The 25,560-nt window shown below is 39.4% G+C and overlaps 1 protein-coding gene across 2 annotated transcripts in view; it reads right to left on the bottom strand.

Moving 5' to 3' along the window:
- Positions 1–25,560, bottom strand: part of RNASET2 (ribonuclease T2) — a 487,107-nt gene that overhangs the window by 130,734 nt on the left and 330,813 nt on the right. For both annotated transcript variants that reach the window (XM_044069453.1, XM_044069461.1), the window contains one exon: positions 7,434–7,498. In XM_044069453.1, coding sequence (XP_043925388.1) covers positions 7,434–7,498 — 65 coding nt within the window. The remainder of the gene's footprint in view (positions 1–7,433; positions 7,499–25,560) is intronic.

Below are 25,560 nucleotides of genomic sequence, written 5' to 3'. Positions count from 1 at the left end.
GAGACCAAGGATATAGCCTTGCGGTACACCAGTGGTGATTGGGAGGTAAGGAGAGAGCATGGAGTAACATTTTACTGACCAATACCCACTGGACAGCTAGCCTATGAAACACAGAAGGGTGGGCTGAGAGAGACCTAGTGAGGATATCTGAGGTAGACGTTTGCTCTGACAAGCTGTGTCAAAGGCTTTAGACAAGTCTATAGATAAGGAAGAGATTACTTTGCCATTATCTCTAGCTTTATTGACCGTGTCTATATAGGTTAGAAGGGCAGTGCTAGTACTATGGGACAGACGGAAGCCACGTTTTGTAGGGGATAGGAGTTCTTCCTGTAGGAAATAATCTAACAATTGTTTTTGACTACGTTTTCTAGTATTTTGGCAAGGGAAATGAGATTGCTACAGGTCTAAAGTTATTAATATCTGTTGAATTTCCTCCTTTGTGCAGAGGGATAATGTGTGACTTTTTCATAAAGGGATTGTGGGATTCCTGGATTTAGCTATTTATAAGGATTGAGACAGGATAGGCAATGCTACTGGCTGCTATTTTTAGGTACTCGCCTGGAAGGCCATCAGCTGAAGAAGAGCATGGCTTAAATTTAAGAGTAGTTTTATATAGGGTGTAGGCATAGGTTTGAAGGTGAAATTGGATGTGGTGATATGTGGCTGCTGGGCATGGTTGGAATTAGATGTTGAGTTCTTGGTTAGAGATGTAATATTAGCTATAAAATAAGAATTAAACTGTATTGCAGTTTCAAGTAGTGAGTTACCGTGAGAGGGGTTTGGGTTAAACTTTTGGCCAGGATGCAAGATTTCTTTAACATATATATAAATTTAGGGCTGTGTTTAATATTATTCTGAAAGTTATTGTAGTATAGCTTCTTTTTCCAATAACTTGCTTTTTAGTACAACCATGAAGCATTCTGAAGTTTAAGACAATGTATATTTTTGCCATTCTTTCCATGCCTTTTCTCTATCCTGCATTAGAATTCTACTCTTTTTGGACAGCCAAATTACATTATTTGTTTTCAGTTTCTTCCTTATAGGAAGTGCAAGGCTATTTACAATAATACATTTCAATTCATTATTTTATTACACATTTATAAAGTGGTCCACTGCAGCTTCCTCAAATAATCAGTTTTCATATGTGGACATGTGATTACCAAGTTGGAACCGGATTGGATGAGACATTTCTGAATGTAGCCCTAATGTTTGTACTTAAAGGAAAACTCTACCCAAATTGAACGTTTTTTTCTTTTCAAAAAGTGATTTTCCTTCTCTGCAATCCAAACACTAAACACATCAAATACAGAAAAAAAAATCAATAAATAATTATTCCATTTGTTTTATGCCTGAACTTGTTTCTGTTTGCCTTTCTTTCTTACATGTGTCTAATCATCTCTTACATCTGTTGCACGAGAGTTTAAGAGTAATTAGGTTAGATCACTTATTCCAACTATGGAACCATTAAAAACACAATGGCATTTAAATGTGCCTCATCAGTCACAGACGGTCAGCATCACACCTCATATAAACAGAGAAGCCTGGAGTCTGAGTAAAAGCAAGGCATTCAAGCTGAGTTTCCAAACACAAATAAACAAGAAAACATAACATATTTTACTTGTTCTTATTATAAATTATCTACCTTTCCCCTTAATCAAACTCGGGAGTGCCACAAAGAAAGAAAATATTTCATATTACCTGACTTATTCTCAGTCAGTACTTGATTTTGCAATTTCTACACTATTTCCTGTAAAAGTGCTTCTGGTGTTTCGTTATAGCATTTTTATATTGCATTTAATGTTTTGTTGAGACAAACCAGTGAGTTGAAGGAAGGGAGATTAACGAAGAGTCTAATACTAGCAAGAGTATTAAAAACTGTGAATGCAACACAAACCATCTCAGCCCAGGTAAAGCCCATTAATCATGGGGATAATATTTCTCACACTTGAACAATGAGCTACAGTTGTTTGAAAACAATTAACTCAGCTACATTTTCAAGTTTATTACTCAAATGTTCATTAACATGCTGCATCAGAAATGACCACTAATTAAAAATCAAAGAAGCAAAGTAATTAAAAATGCATATTGATGCTGACAGTCTAAAGTAGACAGTCATGGTGCTGTTGTAAGCTGATGAGAGAGAAAACCACAGTAAATTACCTCTCATCATAGGGATTTCTCTCTCTCTCTAAAATGACATCAGGAAGGTGAAGGCATTGAATGTAAAACAAAATCATGCTACTCATGGCAGTCCCCCTTTCAGGCCCTTTTGAGAGTATAACAAATTAGAAAATAACAACCACCACTTTGATACAGACACATTAGTAATGCAGAAAAATTCAAGATATGCTGAAAAAAACATTTTTCCCAGTTTTTGGTTGCAGTTCTAATGTAAAGAGTTTAATATTTTTTATTAAGTCTTTGTGACTAAAGACAGCAATGCTAAACCATGAGACGGGACAGTTTTGTTTTGACATGTGCAAATTCTTGTTCTAATCTGATAAAATGGTTACTGTGTGTATATACCCCTTTGCCATACCTACCAATAATTCTTGATTCCTTATCAAAAGGAACATGAACTTAAAAAAAGAACAAACTAAAGACACAGTACTCTTTTGATGCTGTCCAGAAGTGACAGAAATCGCTTGTGCTTGCTTCAAGGCCATGTTAGGCTGTTATAAAAGATTCGTCCTGGCAGATGGAAAGCAGAAAAGTCTGTTTTTGGTGAACACTGTCCAACTGACAAGTGTTATGGGTTTATCACTGAAAGCTTCTTTCAGCTAATAATGTTGCACTGCCCTTTCTCCACTGCTATGCAACCTTTGAGTTGGTATATGTATAATGGGGGGGGGGGGGGGTATTCCCTTATATGGAGATACCAGGAGGGCTTGCACTCTACTTACAAAAAATACTGTTTTACAGTTTTGAGCATTCAGTCTATGGTAATGAATCTGTATAACTTATCTGCTCTTTTCAGAGCAAAAATACCTGGAAATTGACAGTCTAAATTAATGAAATATGTGAAAGTATTAAATAATGGTGGAATAGACCACTTAAACTGCTTCATCCTTGATATCTCTACATAAAGCTTTTTTTTTTTTTTCTCGGAACAGATTTATCTAAAGTCTAATTAAGCCATTCCTCCATACAGTTTGTTATTTTCCCAATGGAAGCATCTTCTGGTAGTCGACCAGAAAACTGGAATAAAGTAGAACAATGAGTAACTGAAAGGAAAATCATCCTGTTACACAAGTCTTCCTGCTCCTCAGAGGACATAGGGGAAGAAGAGGTGACCGCATCCTCTTTTTCCTTCCCTTACTATTGAAAGTAGCAATGATGATTGCCTGTGTTCGTCTTTTAGCAATTACTTATTATGGTCCTGCACAGGGAACAGCTAATTCCCAAGTTAGTTGTAGCATTCCTTTGTGAACAACTTGTAGTTAAAAAAAAAGTGAAAACAGGTTGCACCAGGACAAAAACATATGTTGGTAGCAGTGCATCTCTGTGTTGTAGGCTGAAGTCGAGTTTCCTGACAGACTATCTCATCACATATTCTAGGTTTTTTTTTTTTTTTCTGGCTGCATCTCTTGCCCTTCTAAAAGTCATTTCCCAAAGCTCTGCTGGAGGTACTGATAACAGCACAAGCTTTGTTTACAACTGCTTGAGCCAATGAAAGTGATTCCTATTTAAACAGGTTTGTAACCAGCTTTGCTGCCTCTTTTATGGAAGATAAACCTGCCTCTTACTTGTTGTTTTTCTTTCGGCTTTTCCCGGTTAGGGGTCGCCACAGCGGAATTCCGGTCCGCTAATGATTGGCAGTAGATTTTCATGGTGCCGAGGTGCCAGCTCGACGCCCAACCTTCAACAAAGGCACGCCCATTCACGCATGTCTTTCGAACACTACTCGACCGCGGGGAGGACATGCAAACTCCACACAGAAGGCGCTCCAGCCGAGAATCGAACGGGAGAACCTCTTGCTGTGAGACGTAAACCTGCCTCTTACTACTATACTTTTTTTTTTCTGTTGTTCACTAGCTGGTCTTGGTTTTGACCACTTATGACTTGATTTTTTTCCTTTTCTTCCATCATGTACAGTTTTGAAGACTATTTACCCCTAGATGAAGTACCCTTTCAGAACGTTGCCCTTGACTTATTGGTTAAATATGCAGACAGAACTTTTATCATTTAATGTCTAGTTGCTTTAATGAGGTACCAAGCATATCAGATTACCAATAAAAAGAATACAAACTACAAAAGGGCCTCACTGAGACAGATACCTGGTGTCAAAGCCATGGCCTGAAGCTCAATGCCAAAAAGTGTACTGTCATCCCCTTTGGTAAAAACTCTGTACCCATGAACTACCACATACCTGGTAGCTACTTAATGCCGAAAATGTGATAAGAGACCTTGGGACACAGGTGGACAGCAGTCTCTCCTTTGATAATCACATCGCCACAGTGGTCAGGAAATCCTTCTACATGGCTCATCTCATCACAAAAGGATTCTCATCCAGAAAAAAAGAGGTCATTGTTCCCCTCTACTCATCACTCATTAGACCCATTATAGAGTACAACGCTCCTTTTGGTATGTACCTCACAAGACATCTACAACAACTGGAAAGACCACAGAAATACCTCACAAAGACGATTACTGGCCTCAAACAGATGCCCTATGCAGACAGTCTCAAAAAGCTACAGCTTTACTCCATCGCATATCGCCTACTCAGGGGCGATCTCTGCCTAACATACAAAGCTATGTCAAACCCAGAGCTGTTGGACATGCCCCACTTAAAGAAATCCCAATCCCTCCGAGCTACACGCTCTAGGGACCTTAACCTTGTCACCACAGCAAACAGAACATGCTGGAGGGATAGATTCCTGTCCCAGAGACTTCCCATACTCTGGAACAGACTACCTATCTATGTCAAACAGAGCTCCTCATTAGCACTCTTCAAGAAAAATCTTGATGATTGGATGGGAAATGGGAAATTCACCCCGGGGATCACTTCTGTGGCTCTGCTAGACAGGGGCACAGGAAAATAATTTTCTTGGGTGGCGAAAGCCAGGGTACATTTTTTGGCTAGGCTTGTATGGGCCCTAGGGCCGATAGCCTAGTACCTACCTATGAACCTATGAATACCACAAAATTAAATCCAAAATGTTGAACACTCAAAGCACTGAAATGTCGAATAATAGAATGCACTGCAATGTTGAACTGCTTTAAAATAAAAGGAAACAGATGAAAACATCAAAAGTAATAAAAATCAGTTTCATAAAATATGTACTACAGGTGACACTCCTGCAAAGTGAATAGCTTTACCCCAAACCTCCTTATTCCAGCTATACTAAGTCTATAGTTGCACTGTACCATAAAATACCATAAAATACAAGTTTTTTTTTTTTGTTTTTGTTAACTACAGAGCAACTATTAATTTAATATATTTACAGCCTGGGTAATGTAGTTGTGTATGTGGGGGGGGGGGGGGGTGCTCTTACACACACATTGGGGTGGTGGAAGGAGACACAGACTTCCTGCATTACACATTTTACATGGAAAGTCTTACTTCACGATAATTTGACACTGCAATACAGAGTATTAGTTAACAAGTCAATGTTCTGCAAACTCAACATTGTACATTTGATTTTACAGAATTATTCCCATTAATATTCCAAGGTCGCAGTGGTGCAGTGTTTAGCATTGTTGCCTCACAGCAAGAGGCTCTCTGGTTCGATTCTTGGCTGGAGCACCTTCTGTGCGGAGTCTGCATATCCTCCCTGCAGTCAAGGGAATTAAAGACATGCAGGTAGGTGTGGGTGTGCCTTCTTTGAAGGTTGGGCACCAGGATAGCAACTCAACAACGTAAAAATTCACTGCCAATCATTAGCGGACCCGAGTTCCACTGTGGCGACCCCTAACCGGGAAAAGCTGAAAGACGGTAGTAATATTCCCATTAATATTCTAACTTACATTGGGTCTCCAGCTTTATTACATTTAACATACAGTTCACAAGAGCCAATCTTGCAGTAGGACTTTAGACAAAATAAACACTGAGTAAGGACGTCTTTAGGGGAAATGTACGTAACTTAAGTATACTTCACAAACTTGGAAGGAGAAGACATACCCTCCAAATGAAGAGAGACTGGTGAAGCTGATGAAAAAAAATCTTCCAATTCTGTAGCCAAAGTGATACTGACAAAATGACGAACACTGCAATGGCAAGGATAATGTACCCAAGAGACCAGAAACTTCTCAATGCTAAGAACCAAAAAAAAAAAAAAAACTCATTCCGATGTGCCATAAGTAAGATCATCTTATCCCAGATGTTATAAATATCTAAACCAGCAGAATACCATCACTGGCCTAAAAAGGAAAGGAAAACAGTTACTGAAGAAAAGCCAGCATACAGCTCTTCTGGTAAGTAAACTCAAACACAAAGATTTACTCCTATACTGACGTCCCTGAATAAGGTCAGCCTTCTTCTCTGTGCAGGTTCAGGTTCATTATAGTGCTTTATCACAAAGCACTTAAAGAGTTTAAACAAAGACAAACAAAACATAACAATGAAATAAACAAAACAATTAAATCTGCATCAGAAAATACTTCAAAAGTGGCAATTTAAAAAATATATATATAAATTCCATCATTTTCAGGTGGCTTAATCAGGTGACAAAATCAGACACACAAATTAAGCAACATTAACATTCAACAGGCTCCACCTTTACAAATATCCCAACGTCCACTGAAAGAAACACTGAAATTAACAGCCAGTAATAAAGACAGTCTCAGCAGTTGTGAAGTAGCATTTGATGCAGTCCCAGACTATTGATAAAATAATACAGCAAATGCTGCCTGGCAAATAGCTGTTGGCAGAACATGACAATTTTCTAGTTGGCAAGCCACATACGTACGATCTAAATTCACCTGAAAATATACCCACGGTCATGCCTCTGCAATCCTCATAAAGCAAGTCCAAAACAGGTCAGCAAAAGAAATCATCCCAAAAACATTTCTTCAGAAGAACACTGCAATGAAAACAAACCTTCACCAAACACTGCTCATCAGAACATCATCAGCTGTCACACTGCTGAAGCTTCTCCAATACATTTCTGTCCACTAACTCACTAACAAATAACCAAACTGAAGTGCAACAGTCATCCAAAAGCGGCAGTATCATCCAGCAATGGCAAGTCCGATTTCTGCACAAATGGACAATATCCCACAAGTCAAAAGCTGCTGCAAAACATTGCAAGATGAGAATAATTTTCTTACAATGTTACTCACATATAAAAAGGATTACGTTTGAAAGCATAAAAATAAACCACTGACTACAGTATTAAGAAAGGCAAAATTTTGTCAGCATTTACCATTACACAGCTCCATTAACCAATAAAAGTAGCTGGCAGAGAAAGGTCATAACCACAAAGTAAACTTACCAAAACTTTGTGCCATTGGGATGGGCAACATCCGGCCAGAATGTATGCATATCAGGCAAAAGACTCTGAAATGAAAACAGCAGCTCAAGGTTATTAAAATGCAGCTTAGCCCTATGTAGCTGATAAAACAAACTGAAGTGATGCAAATATGTAAACATATCTATAAGACTTTGTAGGCAATGCTAATATACATTTTTTTAAATCTTTTTGTTTTGTTTTGCAAGCACCAACAAACAATTCAATCACAGTAGGATGCATCAACTGTTTACAATAGCGTATCTGAACTTAAATGAAGTACACCCACTCATTATTACACAAATACACCCACCAAATTGGCAAACAGATAAAAATGAAAAAAATATATTGGAAAAGTTTAACATATGACATGTTCTGATAATCTGTTTTCTTTCCCAACGTTCATTTTTATCCTGCTTTCTCTACTCTCCATCTCCCACTACTGCAAAATTCTGGAGTTCCCCTACCCCCACCTTTTCTGATTTACATCCATTCCTCTCTTCTTTTAACCCTTCTTAAGCTCTTTAGTGTCTTCCCAGATTGTTTATTTGGGTAATCCCCCCTTACTGCATTGCTTGCTCCTGTTGATGCCCCTGCTAACTTCGAATATATAACCTAGGCTCTGAGTCCAAGGCTGATTTTGTAACTTTCCCCAACCTGTTGCCATTCCTTTAGGGTCTTTCCTCCACCTTTTCTAAGTTTTGCCTCCTTTATTATTTTCCTTGGGATATTATTGCAGACTCCGTTTCCCATATCTGTACATTTGCTCCCTGTCTAACTGCTGACTACTGCAGATTTAACTCCCCCTCCCAACACTAGTATTTCTTTTATTTTCCTTTCTATGCAGTCTGGTCTGCTGTCCAACCCTAATAAGCACAGCTCCCATCTGTTTTTCAACTTCCTCCTCTGTATCTTCTCATTCCTTTGTCTTTCTTCCATTTTTTTTTGTCTATTCTCATTCCCAGAACATGATTATTCATGTTTTTTCTGTGGCACATCTCCAGCGCTTATCAGACCACCACCTGCTTTTACTTCTTTCTAGTAAGTATTAAATATCACTCATAACGTATTCTCAGATGGGTGGCCCATCTCTTGAGTAGAATCGTTGAACTGTTTACCAGCTCGCACTTCTTTCCACTTCTCACCTGTGGCTTTCCACCCTTTTCTCTATTCCCAGATTTTCCTTAGTTTCCGACTTTCCTTCTCCTCCCTTTCCTGACCGAGGTCTTTAAAATCGGCTGCATACTTTTTCTTTTCTAAACAGACCTTTTTTTTTTTTTATGTAGTTCTTCCCTCAGCCATCTCTGCCTCAGTTCATAAAATTTTGATTCAGAATCAGCTGGCCTATCATGAAAGTCTGCACAAAATACCTTTCTCACACCAATGCAATAAAATGCTAAAAGAAATTGATTCCGATGGATGCTTTTTTTATGGAGCTCATCATTAATTACGTAGGTGATAAGCTGTAGTAACATAGAAAAATTAATTTTCAAAAGAACTTTAAAAAAGCTCAAGAAAATGGGTGTTCTTAAAACCAAAGCGGTAAGACGGACAGAAGCAATTATGATGGAAGACTATTTTCGTAGGTTTGACTCTCAAACTTGCATACTACTGATCTTATAGCAGCTTAATGGGCATTACCCCACATCTAAATTTATTACAGACCATGAAACCATTAAGTTATTTCTTAAAAGAAGATATTACGCAATGTTTATTATGGAATATTACACCGTTCTAAAATGCAGCAGATATTATGCACCGTTTATTATGGAATATTACACCGTTCTAAAATGCAGGTAGACAATTTGTCAAAATGATCCCCTTTCCCACTGTTTATATTAGTTTTATTAGCAAACTGACATTAACCTCGTGGCTACCTGATAAAAACACACACACAAAAAAAAAAAAAACCAAGACAAAGATCAATGCTCAGGATCTTGCATGACACAGACATGCAATGTTCTGTGTAGCATACATTTTGTAGCCCTGCCATTTTCTTTTTTTCTTTTTCTTTTTAAAACAAACTTTGATCTTGCTCAAGTTTTACAAGGTTTGTTTCGCCGTCTACATTTAAACAGAAGCTGACTCCTACTATGAACACATTCCTAAAGAGGACTGTGTAGGACATGCAGTTAGTGCTAACATAGTACCTACTTGTCACTTCTGTTTACAGATATAAAATTTAACAAAGTGCTTGTGGTAATACAGCAATGTTCTCGGCCTTGGTCATATACAGGGGGGGGTATACGTTTACATCACTGGAAGTATGCCTGCTATATTACAAAGAAGTTTGAGAAAAACGGAAGCTACAGTACTGTCCAGGGGTGAAAGTGTCTTAAGAATCAAGTTCTGAAAAAGCCAATGAGTTTTCTTCAATATACTGTTAGTGGATTCCAGCAACCCAACAACTACAACACTCAGATGTACGTATCTTAGGTTCATAGGTTCATAGGTTTATACTAGGCTATCTGCCCCAAGGCATTTATAAGCCTAGCCCAAATTTTTGTGGCTTACGCCACCCCTTATATGAAAAAATACTGTACCCATTAGTTTGTTGTGCCTCTGTCCAGCAGTGACACAGAGATGATTCCCGGGGTAAACCTACGATCTCCCATCCACAGGTCAAGATTTCTCTTGAACAGAGCCAGCGAGGTGCTCTGCCTCACATGGACCGGGACTCTATTCCACAGCATAGGGAGTCTCTGAGTGATAAATCTATCCCTCCAGCACATCCTATTTATATCCGTGCTAAGGTTTAAGTCGCTTGCTCTAGTGGTTTTGGTGGATTTGGATTTTTTGAGGTGGAGCATGTCCATTAATTCCAGGTTGGACATGGCCTTGTATGTCAGGCACATGTCACCTCTGAGCAGACGGTATGCGACTGAATAGAGCTGGAGTTTCTTCAATCTGGCAGCATATGACAGATTTTGGAGTCCCTTTATCCTTTTGGTGAGAAACTTTTGGGGTCTCTCCAATTGCTGCAGATGTCGGGCGAGATACATCCTGAATGGGGCATTGTACTCAATCATTGGTCTGATAAGTGAAGAGTACAGGGGAACAATGACCTCACTAGATCTGGATGTGAATCCCTTCATGATCAGGTGGGCAATGTAGAAGGTCTTTCTAACCACTTTAGCAATGTGAGTGTCAAAAGAAAGGCCACTGTCAACCTGGGTCCCCAGGTCCCTGATAACCTCTTCTGTGCTTAGTGGATTGCCACCTATATGGTAGCTTGGGGTTACCTTGTTTTTCCCGAAGGGTATGACTATACATTTTTTGGCGTTTAACTTCAGGCCATGGCTCTGGCACCAGCTATCTGTTTCCGTGAGTCCCTTCTGAAGGATATCTGTGTCCGATGCACTTTCCACTATGGCGCCCAGTTTGCAGTCGTCTGCAAAGTTTGTCAGCCAAAGTCCTCCCATGTTGGCCTGTACTTCTGAGAAGTAGATGCCAAACAATAGGGGGCCAAGGACCGAGCCATGTGGGACACCACTTGTGACCGGCTTGGAGTCTGACATAGCGCCAGCAACTCTAACCCTGTGGGTTCTGTCCTTAAGCCAGTTTGCAACCCATCTTGTGACATATGGGTTTACATTTAAGCTGGTAAGTTTTTCTACAATACCCGAGTGGGGTATTGTGTCGAAAGCCTTTGCAAGGTCAAGGTAGGCTGTATGGACTGCCTTTCCCTCATCAATGGCCTTGGTGACTGTTTCGAAGAAGTCGACCAAGTTCAAAAGGCATGATCTTCCCTTGACAAAGCCAAACTGGGTCGGGTCCAATGTCTGCAAGTCCCCTATATCTTTGTTTATGAGCTCCATTATGATCCTCTCCATAGCTCATAGCTTTGCAGACTAGACTTGTTAAGCTTATGGGGCGGTAATTACCAGGGTCCGTAGAGGCACCGCCTTTGTGGAGTGGGACCACAGTTGCCGTACGCCACTCCTTGGGCACGTATCCTGTGGTAAGGCTGAGATTAAACAGCTGCCTTATGTGCGGGTTTAATTCCTCATTTAGCTCGTGTAGCACACAGCCGGGGACACCATCCGGTCCCATTGATGCTGTGTTTTTAGCTTTAGAGAGAGCAGCTTAATGGGCATTACCCCACATCTAAAAAATGCTTTCACCTGCGCATTTGAGATGTCTGGGAGGCTACACTCCGCTGGGATAGTTATCTCTCCTTTAGGGGGGGAGAGGGGGTGAAGTTTGCACTGAACCTGTCTGCCAGTATGTTGGCAATGTCTGTGGGTTCAGTGATTTTTGTATCATTTTGGACTAATTCTGAGCATATCTGGGAGTTTCCACCCAGGTTCCTAACATAGCTGAAAAAGGCCTTATGATTGTCCTTTGAATCCATGGCAATTTTTCTCTCAAAATTGGCCTTAGTTGATTTTATGAGTGCTCATATTTTTTTACTAATAATGGTCAGGGGTGACTTCCCTTTTATGGATTTTGTTCTATCATGTAATAGCTTTCTCCTCTTATTGTAAAGTTTGTTAATGGCTGGGGTCCACCAGACTGGACGTTTGCCCTTTGTGGAAAGAGTCTTTGTTTTATTTGGGATTGCCTGATCCATGCAGTCCTGGAGGTGTTCATAGAAGGCATTTGTAAGGGCTTCCGCAGCTTGGGTTGTGGTTTCCACTGTCTCAGGTGCCTTGAAGGATACCACACCAGTCTTGAGTAGTGTGAAGTTTGCTTTAGAGAAGTTCTTCACTGTGGTCTTTTTGTTTGGGGTGGGGGCGGATGTGGATTTCCAGTGAGATTAGTTTATGATCAGATCTCACCAATGAGGGATATACTTCCGTGTGGAGCATTTTGTCCCCATGTTTGTGATAATGAGATCTAGTATATTTTCTCCTCTCGTGGGAACAGTGACTAGCTGTTCCATGGCATTTGAATTTATGAACTCCAGGAACCGTTGGGCTAGAAAGTTAGGGCTTGAGTAATGTTCCCAGTCTATATTCGGTAGTTGAAGTCACCCAATATGATGGTGTTTGGAGATACATTTATACCCTCCAGTGTCTTCAGGAAGGCTGTGTGGGGTTCCTGAGTTTGAGAGGGTGGCCTGTAGCATGCTACAATTTGTAGAGCAGTTTTGCCTATGGTTAGTTGCACCTGGATGGTTTCCGACGCTTCATGCGTTGCCACCAACCTGGAGGTGTGAGTATCCTTTATGAATATGGATACACCCTCCTTTTGTGGTGTGGTCCGGGTTTTGGGGCCGGAACGCATGATATGAGGTAAAACCTGATAGTGCCGGGTGCTCTCAGGAGCCTTGAACCAGGTTTCAGTTACAGCACAGACATCGATGTTCTCCATACTGAGAAGGGCCTCGAGTGCGTGCATTTTGAGATTTAGACTTCTGGCATTGAGCAGCATTACTCTCAGTTTCTTCCCATTTTGTTTTCTAGGGTGGTAGGTTTAGAATTTGAGCCTTGCCTAAAAAGGCACTATGGGGGTGGCAAGAGCCTTAGCCAATATCCGAATCCCAGGGTGATAGGTGCAAGCCGTCCCTTGAAGCAGCGTGGCTTGTCAAGCATGTCATCCCAGGCAGACAGACACTGGATCCCCTTTGAATGACACCAGACATTAAGTCAATTGTTAAAGCTGATCATCTTGTCTCTATATTGTGGCATCATTCTTGGTGAAGGAAGGATACTGCTCAGGGTTAGGGTCATACCTGCCTGGGCTACATAATCAGAGAGCTCCTCTATGTCTCTTTTCATGTAGTCCAGGGAGGTGAGTCTCAGGTCGTTCACACCAGCATGGACAATGACTGTGTCATATTTGTACTTGCCGTGGAGTGACCCGAGTGCTTGTGTTATGTGGCGGATTCTAGCGCCCGATAGGCAGCTTACTGTGACCCTCTCCTTGTTCAGCCTGGTGAGTGGGACGCCAGTGTGTCTGACTATGGAGTCACCTATGACAAGTATGTTTGGTGTTGTATTTGGCTTTAAGGGCTGTGACTGCTTTGCACACTGCTTTTGTGGTTTATGTGTTGCTTGTGGGGTGTCTTGAGGTAGCAGTTGTTTGGGTGTCTGCTTTGGAGGCCTCTGCTGTTTAGGTAAATTTTACTCAGAGCCTCGAGTATGTCTTTGTGTGTTTATGTGTTTGATTCAGTGGTGTGGTAGCATTATGTGAGGCTGGTTTTGTGGTGTGTGTAGTTGCCTTCTCCTCCTGTCTGGTCTTGCCAGTCCTGAGTTGAGAGAGCTCAGCCTCCAGTTTGGCTAAATAGCTGCATCTCTCGCAAGTATTTGTGTTATGTGGGAGGAGGAGAGGATTGTCTGTGTACATGAGGCAGTTATAACATTGCCTCAAGATTCCCAGATTCACCAGCTGGACCGGAGAGGAGATTGACAACTGACCTTTGGACATGCTAGAATAACATTGGGAATTCCTTAATAATTGAAAACAAGGGCCAGTGGGGAGTGAGGGTGTAGTGCTTTTAATTTTTAGTGCTGACTTATATAATTGCTTTAGTGAGCAAGTGCCAGGTAACTTGAGTGCAATGTGTTACAAGTAACTAAATGCAAAAACGACAAACAGTAACTTTCTTTCAAGTGAAACAAGGAAATAAGTGCAGTAAGCAATGCAGATATCACTAGTGATCCACAGATGCGCTGAGAAGCCAGATTAGGTGGAATTAGCTTCCAGGCAAATAACAAGCAAACAAACAACAAGCATATAAACAAAGCTAGATTCAGCAGGCCTGGATCTAGTCTATGCTAGAGCAAACAAGGTGTACCAATTTCAGTAAGATACAGTTCAAATATTCAGGCACTATAAACCTTTAACCAGAAATTCCCAGCTCGGAAGGGCAGAGTCCAGCCTCTTCTCCCACAAGAGTGCAGACCACAAACCTTCTTAATGTAAAATAACTGGCCTGAAGCCCAAGTGCCTAAACCAGAACTAATACACTTGGACACTGGGCTCTCAATCAGCAGTTCCCAACTTAGAAGGATGAAAGATACCTGTCCTGCCACCACAGTGCTTACCACAAACCTTCCTAATGTAAAACAACTGGTCTGAAGCCCAAGTGCTTAATCCAAAAGACTTAGAATGATAGCTACACTTTAATCAAGTTACAACCAAGCAGTAATAAATACAATTGAATACTTTAGAGAATGTCTGGATTAGTGCTCAAGTTACACAAACAACGCTAGATCCAGCAGGCCCGAATCCAGTCTATGCCACAGCAAACAAGGTGCACCAACTTCAGTAAGAAGCAGTTCAGATATGCATGCACTATAAGCCTTTAACCAGAAATTCCCAGCTCAGAAGGGCAGAGTCCAGCCTCTCCTCCCACAAGAGTGCAGACCACGAACCCTCTTAATGTAAAATAACTGGCCTGAAAGCCCAAGTGCTTAAACCAGAATTAATACACTTTTAGAATAACAGACACTGAGCCCTCAATCAGCAGTTCCCAACCTAGAAGGATGTAAGCTACCTGTTCTGCCACAACAGTGCAGACCACAAACCCTCTCAGTGCAAAACAACTGGTCCGAAGCCCAAGTGTTTAAACCTAAAGGCTTAGAATGAGTTACACCAAGCAGTAATAAATACAATTGAGTATTTTTAAGATGATGCAAAAGTAAAATGAAGTAGGTAGAAACACAAGTACAGTAAAAGCAGATGAAATTTTTTTTTTTTTTTTTCTGAACAAGTGCTGAGATCAAAGAAACAGATTTGAGAGCTGAAACTAGAAAACTGGCTAGTTATAAGAAAAGAAAAACAAGCTAGAAGGCTTCCCTCAAACACAGAAGGGCTTGGGGGCTCAGAAGCCTACAAATAGTCTATACCACTTAACAGGAAAGGCAGGAAATGAGCTTAATTTTTTTTTTGTCTGATTCCCAGATGCTCTGTTTGTACACAGTAGGAGTGCCTGAAATCAGAATATGATCTCACTGCACTCAGTTGAGTGAGCAAATGAGATGAGCCCAGAGGCAGGCTGAGGGGCGGGCAGTTTCAAGGCCACAAAGATTAACACCAAAACAAAACCAGGGAGGGTGGGTGGGAATAACTGAAGAGCAGAAAGACTGCCAGTTCAGTTAATATTCCTTCAACACAGTCTAAATCAAATTAAATACTGTATTTTTTTTTTTTTAAAAGTGCAGATAAAGGTACTTAAATTCTCTTATACGTCCAGTTGAATATAACCAAGTTGTTAGCCGGCCAAAGCTGAGTTTTTTAAGCAGAAATATTTCACAAATGCACCACTTAACTAGGCAAGGACAGGAAATCAAAGAATGTGGTTAAGCAGGCTTTTCTAATAGTGATGACAGACCTGAAAGAAGTTTCTGACTTACCACCAAAACATGTTGAAAACAGTAAAAGGAAAAAGATGCTGCAAGTCATCTGTCACCTGGTCACTTCATGAGATACTTACCAGTCCTAAATGCTGCAGTAGTCTCCTTGCCTGAATCACTTAGTGAAAGGACAGTTTCTCTCTTACTGTTTTGGAGATGGGATCCTTTAAACACATTCTTATATCCACATATGAAATTGTGCTCCTTCTACAGGGTAACTGTGTACTATTGCAAGTACCCTAACAGGATAACAAGATATAAGCACAACTGTGCTGGCTTCTCGTAAATCACAGGGCCCACCATCCTGTAACTGCTTCAACCTGTAGAGTATTAGCTTCTCCATGTTATAACTACACATCTTTTTCCTTTTTTATTTATTTAGTGCGTCTCTGGGAGGCAAATTACTGTGCTTTTCTGTGTATGATGACAAACTGTGGCACATTACGACATATACTTAAAAAGTACAGTTGTGTACATTTACCATAAATCTAGATGTTAGAGTGTATTCACTGTTGCAGTCATCACATTCGGGTAGATTCCCAAAGCTAACGATGGGAGGAGGAATTTAGATAGCATTAGGACCAGCTATAAGGCCCTGCAAGACTGCAGTGGCAAAGCCAGCTCTGGATTTAGAGAAAATTGGCAAATGGTAATGCTTGGTGAAAGTATGTACAGAACTCCAAGTAGCAGCTTCTAGGATGTCCCTGGTAAGAAAACCTCTGAGAAAGGCTGTAGAGGTAGATACAGCCCTGGTTGAATGGGGTCTAATCTCCTGTGGGATAGGTTTCCCATAGTGCTTATAGCAGAAATGAATGCAATGGCCTGTCCATTTAGAAATGGTTTGCTTTGAAATTGCCTTCCTCTCTGCCCCTGCAGCAAATGCCACTAGAGTTGTTCAGATTTCCTTTGAGTTTTAGTCCTGTCCAAGTAAAATCTAAGTTGTCTGTGCACATCTGAAGAGTGCAGTATGCGTTCCCCTTTGTTCTGTGGATTAGAAAAGAAGGTTGGCAAATCAGTGGTCTGATTAAGAGCCACACTGGATACCACCTTGGGCATGAAGGAGGAACTGGTCTTGAGGGACACCCTGTCGGCATGAAAGATGATGAAAGGCTCCACTGCCATAAGGGCCTGTAATTCTGATACCCTTCTTGCTGAAATGATTGTTAAAAGGAAGGTTTTCCAAGAAAGGAATTTTTAACTCTGAGGAAGAGTGAGCTTTTCCAATACAAAGTTAAGGTCCCATGCTGGGGTTGGGGCTCTCCTGGGTGGTCTTAAGTTTTTGGCCCCACTGAGGAGCTGCTTGAGCAGTGGGTGAGAGAAGAGGGGCAGTTCTGTGTTGTAATGAGATGAAATGGCAGAGGCGTGAATTTTGATGGAGGAAAAGGAAAGGCCCTTGTGAAGCATCTCAGTTAAGTACTGAGGTAAATTGGGCGCTGCTGTGGCCATCCCTTGAGTTTGGTTCCAGGCACAGAATCTTTTCCATTTTTTAGCACAAGACTTTTAGTACTAGGGCTCCTTGCCTCCAGAATGACACCCAACACTTGTTTACTGAGGGATGGTAACGAAGAGATTAGGTAATTAGCCAGGCTGCCAGGTTCAGGGTTTGAAGCTGGTGGTGCAGAATCTGGCTCTCCTGCTGGGACAAGCAGGGTAGGGGTCTGAGGTAGATGCCATGGGGCCAGCTGCGACACACTGTGCAAGAAGGGGTACCAGTGCTGGCGTGGCCAGTCTGGTACAATCTGTATCATCCTTGGTTTGTTCTGTTTGATCTTTAGTAGTACTTTGGAGAGGAAAGGCATAAACTGATAGATTTTTCCAGCTGAAGGACAGAGCATCCACTTTCCAAGCTTGCTTGTGGGGAGTCCTTGTGTAGAATTTGTCCAATTGGTAGTTTTGGGGGGAGGCAAACAGGTCTATATCTGGGATCCCCCACTTGTTGATCAACATGTTGAAAATCTTTGGTTCCAGTTTCCACTCATGTGGGTCCATGAGATTTCTGCTTAGTCCATCTGCCAGTGTATTTAGTTTTCCTGGCAGGAATTGAGCCTGTAGATGCACTTGGCAGCTCAAGGCTGTGTTCTACAGAGCCATAGCTAGTCTGCAGAGGGGGTAAGAATGGGTACCTCCTGCTTGTTTATGTACCACATAACAGTGGTGTTGTCCATCCTTACCATTAATTGTCCCTGAAAAATGTGGTCCTTGAAGGCTGTCAGAGCATTCTGTACAGCTAACATTTCTTTTTGATTGATATGCAGGTGCATTTGACTTGGGTTCCATTTGCCCTGAATGCACTTCCCTGCCAGGTGAGCCCCCCATGCATAGTCTGATGAGTCTGTTGTTAGGGATTGGGCGGTAGGGGGTAGAGTGAATGGTAGTCCCTTGTTTTGGTGGCAGGCCTCTGCCCACCAAAGGAATTCTAACCATAGGCAAGGTATGATAGGTAATACAGGAAAACGTAAAACAGCGACCAACAAAAGAATAAGTAAAATCAAATCTTTACTGACACAAATATCCAAAACGCTTTTCGACAAACCCAATGCTTGACTTCTTCAAAGGAAATGACATAACATTGACATCCACATTAATATAGTTACATAAATTATTCAATTAACTTAGGAGCAGCCTGCCTCAATCAACATCAATCTAATGTTAAAGTGTATCAATACTTTTATAATAATATACAATCCTACTGAGTTACTCAGGACCTTAAACAATGTACATATATAAACATTTCCAAATGAACAAATATGTAATATATAAAAGTATATAAAAAATGAATAAGTGATGTGTAAGTATATATATATGAAATGTCATCTTTTAAGGTTCTTTAATTTTAAAAGACTAGCAATTGAACAGGTATCATTTATCCCAGGATGGCAGTAAGCATACAATCTCACCTGCCATAATAACTCTGTTTCTTCCAATTTTAGAGGTCTAGGACCTCCTCTTTGGTCCATGGGGGTATGGTCAATTGCAGTAAATTTAAAACTATGGTTAGGGTAAATACTAATGTGTTTAGCTAGAGCGTTCTCCATTTTCAAATTTTTAATAGAATATGTGTGTTTGTATATGCGGTCTCTTAGCCTTCTCACAGTTTTTCCAATGTAGAAGGCTGAACATAATTTGCATCTAGCTAAATATATTACAAATGATGAGTTACAGTTTAGTTTAAAACCTATTTTATATGTAGAATTCCTAATGCTGAAATGTGTACCCTCCTCAATATATTTGCAATAACTGCAATTCTGGCATTTGTGCATGCCTGCATTAAACACTGGTCTATCTGTCTTTACTTCCAGAATGTTTTTCATATTTCTCCCCCTCCTATACACTACTTGAGGTTGACACCCCACTTTCTTATAAATGCCCGGGTAAAGTTTAAACAATTCCCAGTTCTTAAAAATAATATCCTTACATAAACCACTATTTAAATTAAAAGTAGTGATAAGTGCAGGTGTTGGTAAGTCCTCATCCGGTACCTCTAAAGCTGTTTCACAAACTAAGGGTGTGTTCATATCCACAGGTACATCAAATTGCACATTCAAGTCAGAATTATTAATATGGGGAGTACAAAGAGTCTCAGATCCATTAATAGATGTAATAATGTTTTCCCCCATTGTGAAATCCACAGAGTTGTGATTAACAACTGGCAATAATGGTATATACACTTTACACAGTCTTTTTTCAGTAACTTCTTGAATCAACTGATCTAACATTCCATCAGGATATCCTCTTGCAATAAACATATTCCTTAGGTTTAAACACTCATCGTTGAAGTCATCATCCAATGTAATCATTCTCGCAGCCCGTACCAGTTGACCCTTAACCACAGATCTTTTTTGTGAAAAAGGGTGACAACTGGTAAAGTGCAAGAAGGTATTGGAATATGTCTTTTTACGATGGATTTTAGCAGTATAACAATTAAACATTAAATCTTTATTCAACCATACATCTAAGTATGCAATATTTTCAGTAGAAAATGTGGATGTAAATTCTAAGAAATCTGTACTTTGATTGAAATAATGTAACATCATTGTGGCTTCACTATCTGTGATGTAAGCAAGTATAAAGATATCGTCTAGGAAACGCGTATATATAACCGATTCTTTCATAGTAAGGGTTCACAGCTGAGAAAACAAATTGTGACTCCCAGTAGGCCATAACCAAATTGGCTATGCTGCCACCACATGGAGATCCCATAGCGACACCTACTTTTTGCTTGTAAAAGTCACAAAATGTAAAGTTGTAAGACAGCACCAAATCTCCTAATATTGTTACCAAATCTAATTCTCTGTCTGGTGCATTATGTTTCCTCAACATGAAACTAACCCATTCTAAAGCTATATCCTGAGGTATACTGCTATACAGATCCTTTACGTCTATAGTTATAAAATTAGTTTCCTTGTTAAACGGGACCTTACTAATTGTATCCAAGTATGACCATGAGTCCTTACAGATCTGTCCTTCCTTACGTACATATTTCTGAAGGATAGAATCAATCACCTTCGCACAGGTATATGTAGGTGATCCCCTGCTGTCAACCAATAATCTTAATGGTGGATTGTCAATACTTTTATGTATTTTAGGGATACCGAAGACGCATGAAAATTTAGGATAAGATGTAATCAAATAATCGTGCGTCTTCAAATCAATTTTATTTTCAATGAATAAGTCCTCAATAGTATCCTTAATAAGCTTATAAGCGTTATTTACTTCAGATCTAGAACTGTGGTCATACTTATCGGTGTTCAAAATATCATGCATCCTATTCTCATAATCACTTGTGGTAAAAACCACTAATCCTCCCCCCTTATCAGGTTTACAGAACCTCAAGTTCTGAGTTCCTAAAAATTCAATGAAGTCCATTTCCTCCTTAGACATGTTATTAGTACCATAATTATGAACCACGTTGTTAGACATGTGTCTCAAGTCCAATTCACAACACCTCTCAAACACCTCTAATACTGGGTGTAGTGGAGGATTGAATGTACTTGGAACATGTAAATGGTTAGAACCAACGGGGTCCACATGATCACCTAACAGTATTTTAAAGTTCAACTTTCTAACAAATAATTTAACATCTAATATAGTGTTAACAGTATTCATAGATTTTGTTGGTACAAAGCTGAACCCCTTAGAAAATAATGCAAGCATCTCACCGTCAAATTTAACATCACTGAAATTGTACAGGTTAAAGTCCCCTGAGTTGTTTTTTACAATTTCAACAAGGGGCAAAATATTGATAGATGGAACCATATTTTCATCTGTCACATTCATTCCTAAACTGTCATTGTAAAGTGTCCCAACTTCGATGTCATTAATATTAGAAAAATCAGTATATGTAACATAGTCATCATAGTCCAAAGTCTCTGCATGTACACACAAGCCATGATTTACATGGCCCAAAACTTCTAGTTGTTCCCCCACCTCGGTGCAAATCTCTGCTGATGCGAGTTCTTGTTCTTGGGTCTGGCACCTAAAAAAGAAGAAGAAGTAAACCCCTGGTTCATATTATTAGCGTTGTTTCTCATACGATAATTACTACCACTCCTCAACCTCTGACTCCATGGTGTACTGGTGTGTTCATTGATAGCATTAAATTCATCAGGTCGAACATCACCAATATGCTTACCATCACTAACTCCTGTATGTCCAGCGTCAAAGAATTGAGATGGTGAAGGTTCATTATGGCTTATAGAGTTGTTGTTAGTACTAACATGAAACAACCCATTCTTCCAAACCTGCCCATTAGGTGGTTTGGGGTAAGCCATACCAGTCCTATAAGCTTCAGAGTCCCTACTCAATTTTTTGAGTTTTTGCTGGTACAGTTTAGACAAATGGTCGTCTATGCTGTCAAATGTCCGTTCATATTCAAACTTATATCTGTTAAATTGAATGTCAGTGGATATAGAATTATTCAGCGATATCATGTGTTGAGATAACTCATCAATCCAACAATTGTAGTGCTTCACAAACAAAGCCAGTAACTCTAAACCTTGGTTGTCAAACAAGTTGACTAGTTCTGTATGAAAAACAGAACCAGCCTCTAAACCAGTTGGATAAGGTGAGCGTCTCAAACCTTTAGGTACAATCTTACGCACCAAACATTCGTTCAAGTAAGCCACTTCGAGTTGTAGCTTTTTAAGCTTCAAAAGACACGCATCAAACACTTTCAACTTAACAGAAATGCTCTTGTTATTCTGGTTGTTACCACAATTCCCCATCGGGTCCTGCCTTGTATTAATGGAACCGTTAGTATTAGTGGTTTCCGATAAACAAAACTGGTTGTTAAGCCAAAGTGGTTTAATAACAGCAGCACAGGTATTGTTGTTATTACCTTCTTCCACTAAAGATGTTCGTCTCGGCTGGTTATTTGACTGAGGAGCAGTCAGTGTTGTCTGAAGTGGTTGAGGTATCTGTAAAATATCCGATACACAACGACCCTCAGCAGGCTTCACGATTCCATTAACCGAAGTAGTGATATCCCCTTCACATAGGTTAAGTGTACCATGCGGAATAGGTTCTACATTAACATTAGTTAACCCAAGAGAATGGTTAACAAAGTGATCGCTTGGTCGCAGATTTAGTACGGAACCAGTCACGTCAACTCTTGTTGATGTATTTTCATTAGCACAGTTAGTTATCTGCAAACCAGAATGAATTACTTGAGTCTGATGATTTTTAGAAGGTGCTGCCATAATACCGGCATTGTTCACATCGTGACAAAGTTGCTGTTTAATTAAGTCCACAGTTTTTGTGTAAACTTCGCGAAAATCACGATTTTCGTGATTCTCAGCATCAATTTTGTCAAGTCTCAAATGCAGGCTCTCCAATTTCTTACTAATGTTATCCAGTATATTACCAACGACCGGGTGTGCATCCACATCCAATAAGTCAACGGTAATGACATTAGGTGTAACAGCTTTAAAAACAGCCGGGGTATCCTCCGGTACAAAGGAATCAGGTTCGCTAGTTTTACGAGACGCCATAAAAACTACAAAAAACAAACGGCAAATAAAACTCGTAATACAGGAAAACGTAAAACAGCGACCAACAAAAGAATAAGTAAAATCAAATCTTTACTGACACAAATATCCAAAGCGACAAGCCCAATGCTTGACTTCTTCAAAGGAAATGACATAACATTGACATCCACATTAATATAGTTACATAAATTATTCAATTAACTTAGGAGCAGCCTGCCTCAATCAACATCAATCTAATGTTAAAGTGTATCAATACTTTTATAATACATATACAATCCTACTGAGTTACTCAGGACCTTAAACAATGTACATATATAAACATTTCCAAATGAACAAATATGTAATATATAAAAGTATATAAAAAATGAATAAGTGATGTGTATGTATATATATGAAATGTCATCTTTTAAGGTTCTTTAATTTTAAAAGACTAGCAATTGAACAAGTATCATTTATCCCAGGATGGCAGTAAGCATACAATCTCACCTGCCATAATAACTCTGTTTCTTCCAATTTTAGAGGTCTAGGACCTCCTCTTTGGTCCATGGGGATAGGGTCAATTGCAGTAAATTTAAAACTACGGTTAGGGTAAATACTAATGTGTTTAGCTAGAGCGTTCTCCATTTTCAAATTTTTAATAGCATATGTGTGTTCGTATATGCGGTCTCGTAGCCTTCTCACAGTTTTTCCAATGTAGAAGGCCGAACATAATTTGCATCTAGCTAAATATATTACAAATGATGAGTTACAGTTTAGTTTAAAACCTATTTTATATGTAGAATTCCTAATGCTGAAATGTGTACCCTCCTCAATATATTTGCAATAATTGCAATTCTGGCATTTGTGCATGCCTGCATTAAACACTGGTCTATCTGTCTTTACTTCCAGAATGTTTTTCATACTTCTCCCCCTCCTATACACTACAAGGAAACTAATTTTATAACTATAGACGTAAAGGATCTGTATAGCAGTATACCTCAGGATATAGCTTTAGAATGGGTTAGTTTCATGTTGAGGAAACATAATGCACCAGACAGAGAATTAGATTTGGTAACAATATTAGGAGATTTGGTGCTGTCTTACAACTTTTTTACATTTTGTGACGACTTTTACAAGCAAAAAGTAGGTGTCGCTATGGGATCTCCATGTGGTGGCAGCATAGCCAATTTGGTTATGGCCTACTGGGAGTCACAATTTGTTTTCTCAGCTGTGAACCCTTACTATGAAAGAATCCGGTTATATACGCGTTTCCTAGACGATATCTTTATACTTGCTTACATCACAGATAGTGAAGCCACAATGATGTTACATTATTTCAATCAAAGTACAGATTTCTTAGAATTTACATCCACATTTTCTACTGAAAATATTGCATACTTAGATGTATGGTTGAATAAAGATTTAATGTTTAATTGTTATACTGCCAAAATCCATTGTAAAAAGACATATTCCAATACCTTCTTGCACTTTACCAGTTGTCACCATTTTTCACAAAAAAGATCTGTGGTTAAGGGTCAACTGGTACGGGCTGCGAGAATGATTACATTGGATGATGACTTCAACGATGAGTGTTTAAACCTAAGGAATATGTTTATTGCAAGAGGATATCCTGATGGAATGTTAGATCAGTTGATTCAAGAAGTTACTGAAAAAAGACTGTGTAAAGTGTATATACCATTATTGCCAGTTGTTAATCACAACTCTGTGGATTTCACAATGGGGGAAAACATTATTACATCTATTAATGGATCTGAGACTCTTTGTACTCCCCATATTAATAATTCTGACTTGAATGTGCAATTTGATGTACCTGTGGATATGAACACACCCTTAGTTTGTGAAACAGCTTTAGAGGTACCGGATGAGGACTTACCAACACCTGCACTTATCACTACTTTTAATTTAAATAGTGGTTTATGTAAGGATATTATTTTTAAGAACTGGGAATTGTTTAAACTTTACCCGGGCATTTATAAGAAAGTGGGGTGTCAACCTCAAGTAGTGTATAGGAGGGGGAGAAATATGAAAAACATTCTGGAAGTAAAGACAGATAGACCAGTGTTTAATGCAGGCATGCACAAATGCCAGAATTGCAATTATTGCAAATATATTGAGGAGGGTACACATTTCAGCATTAGGAATTCTACATATAAAATAGGTTTTAAACTAAACTGTAACTCATCATTTGTAATATATTTAGCTAGATGCAAATTATGTTCGGCCTTCTACATTGGAAAAACTGTGAGAACACATATGCTATTAAAAATTTGAAAATGGAGAACGCTCTAGCTAAACACATTAGTATTTACCCTAACCATAGTTTTAAATTTACTGCAATTGACCATACCCCCATGGACCAAAGAGGAGGTCCTAGACCTCTAAAATTGGAAGAAACAGAGTTATTATGGCAGGTGAGATTGTATGCTTACTGCCATCCTGGGATAAATGATACCTGTTCAATTGCTAGTCTTTTAAAATTAAAGAACCTTAAAAGATGACATTTCATATATATACATACACATCACTTATTCATTTTTTATATACTTTTATATATTACATATTTGTTCATTTGGAAATGTTTATATATGTACATTGTTTAAGGTCCTGAGTAACTCAGTAGGATTGTATATGTATTATAAAAGTATTGATACACTTTAACATTAGATTGATGTTGATTGAGGCAGGCTGCTCCTAAGTTAATTGAATAATTTATGTAACTATATTAATGTGGATGTCAATGTTATGTCATTTCCTTTGAAGAAGTCAAGCATTGGGCTTGTCGAAAAGCGCTTTGGATATTTGTGTCAGTAAAGATTTGATTTT

Source organism: Protopterus annectens, chromosome 1.part0 (assembly GCF_019279795.1).
Source record: "Protopterus annectens isolate FY-2018-M chromosome 1.part0, PAN1.0, whole genome shotgun sequence".
NCBI lineage: Eukaryota > Metazoa > Chordata > Ceratodontiformes > Protopteridae > Protopterus > Protopterus annectens.
This window is presented reverse-complemented; position numbering and strand designations above follow the sequence as displayed.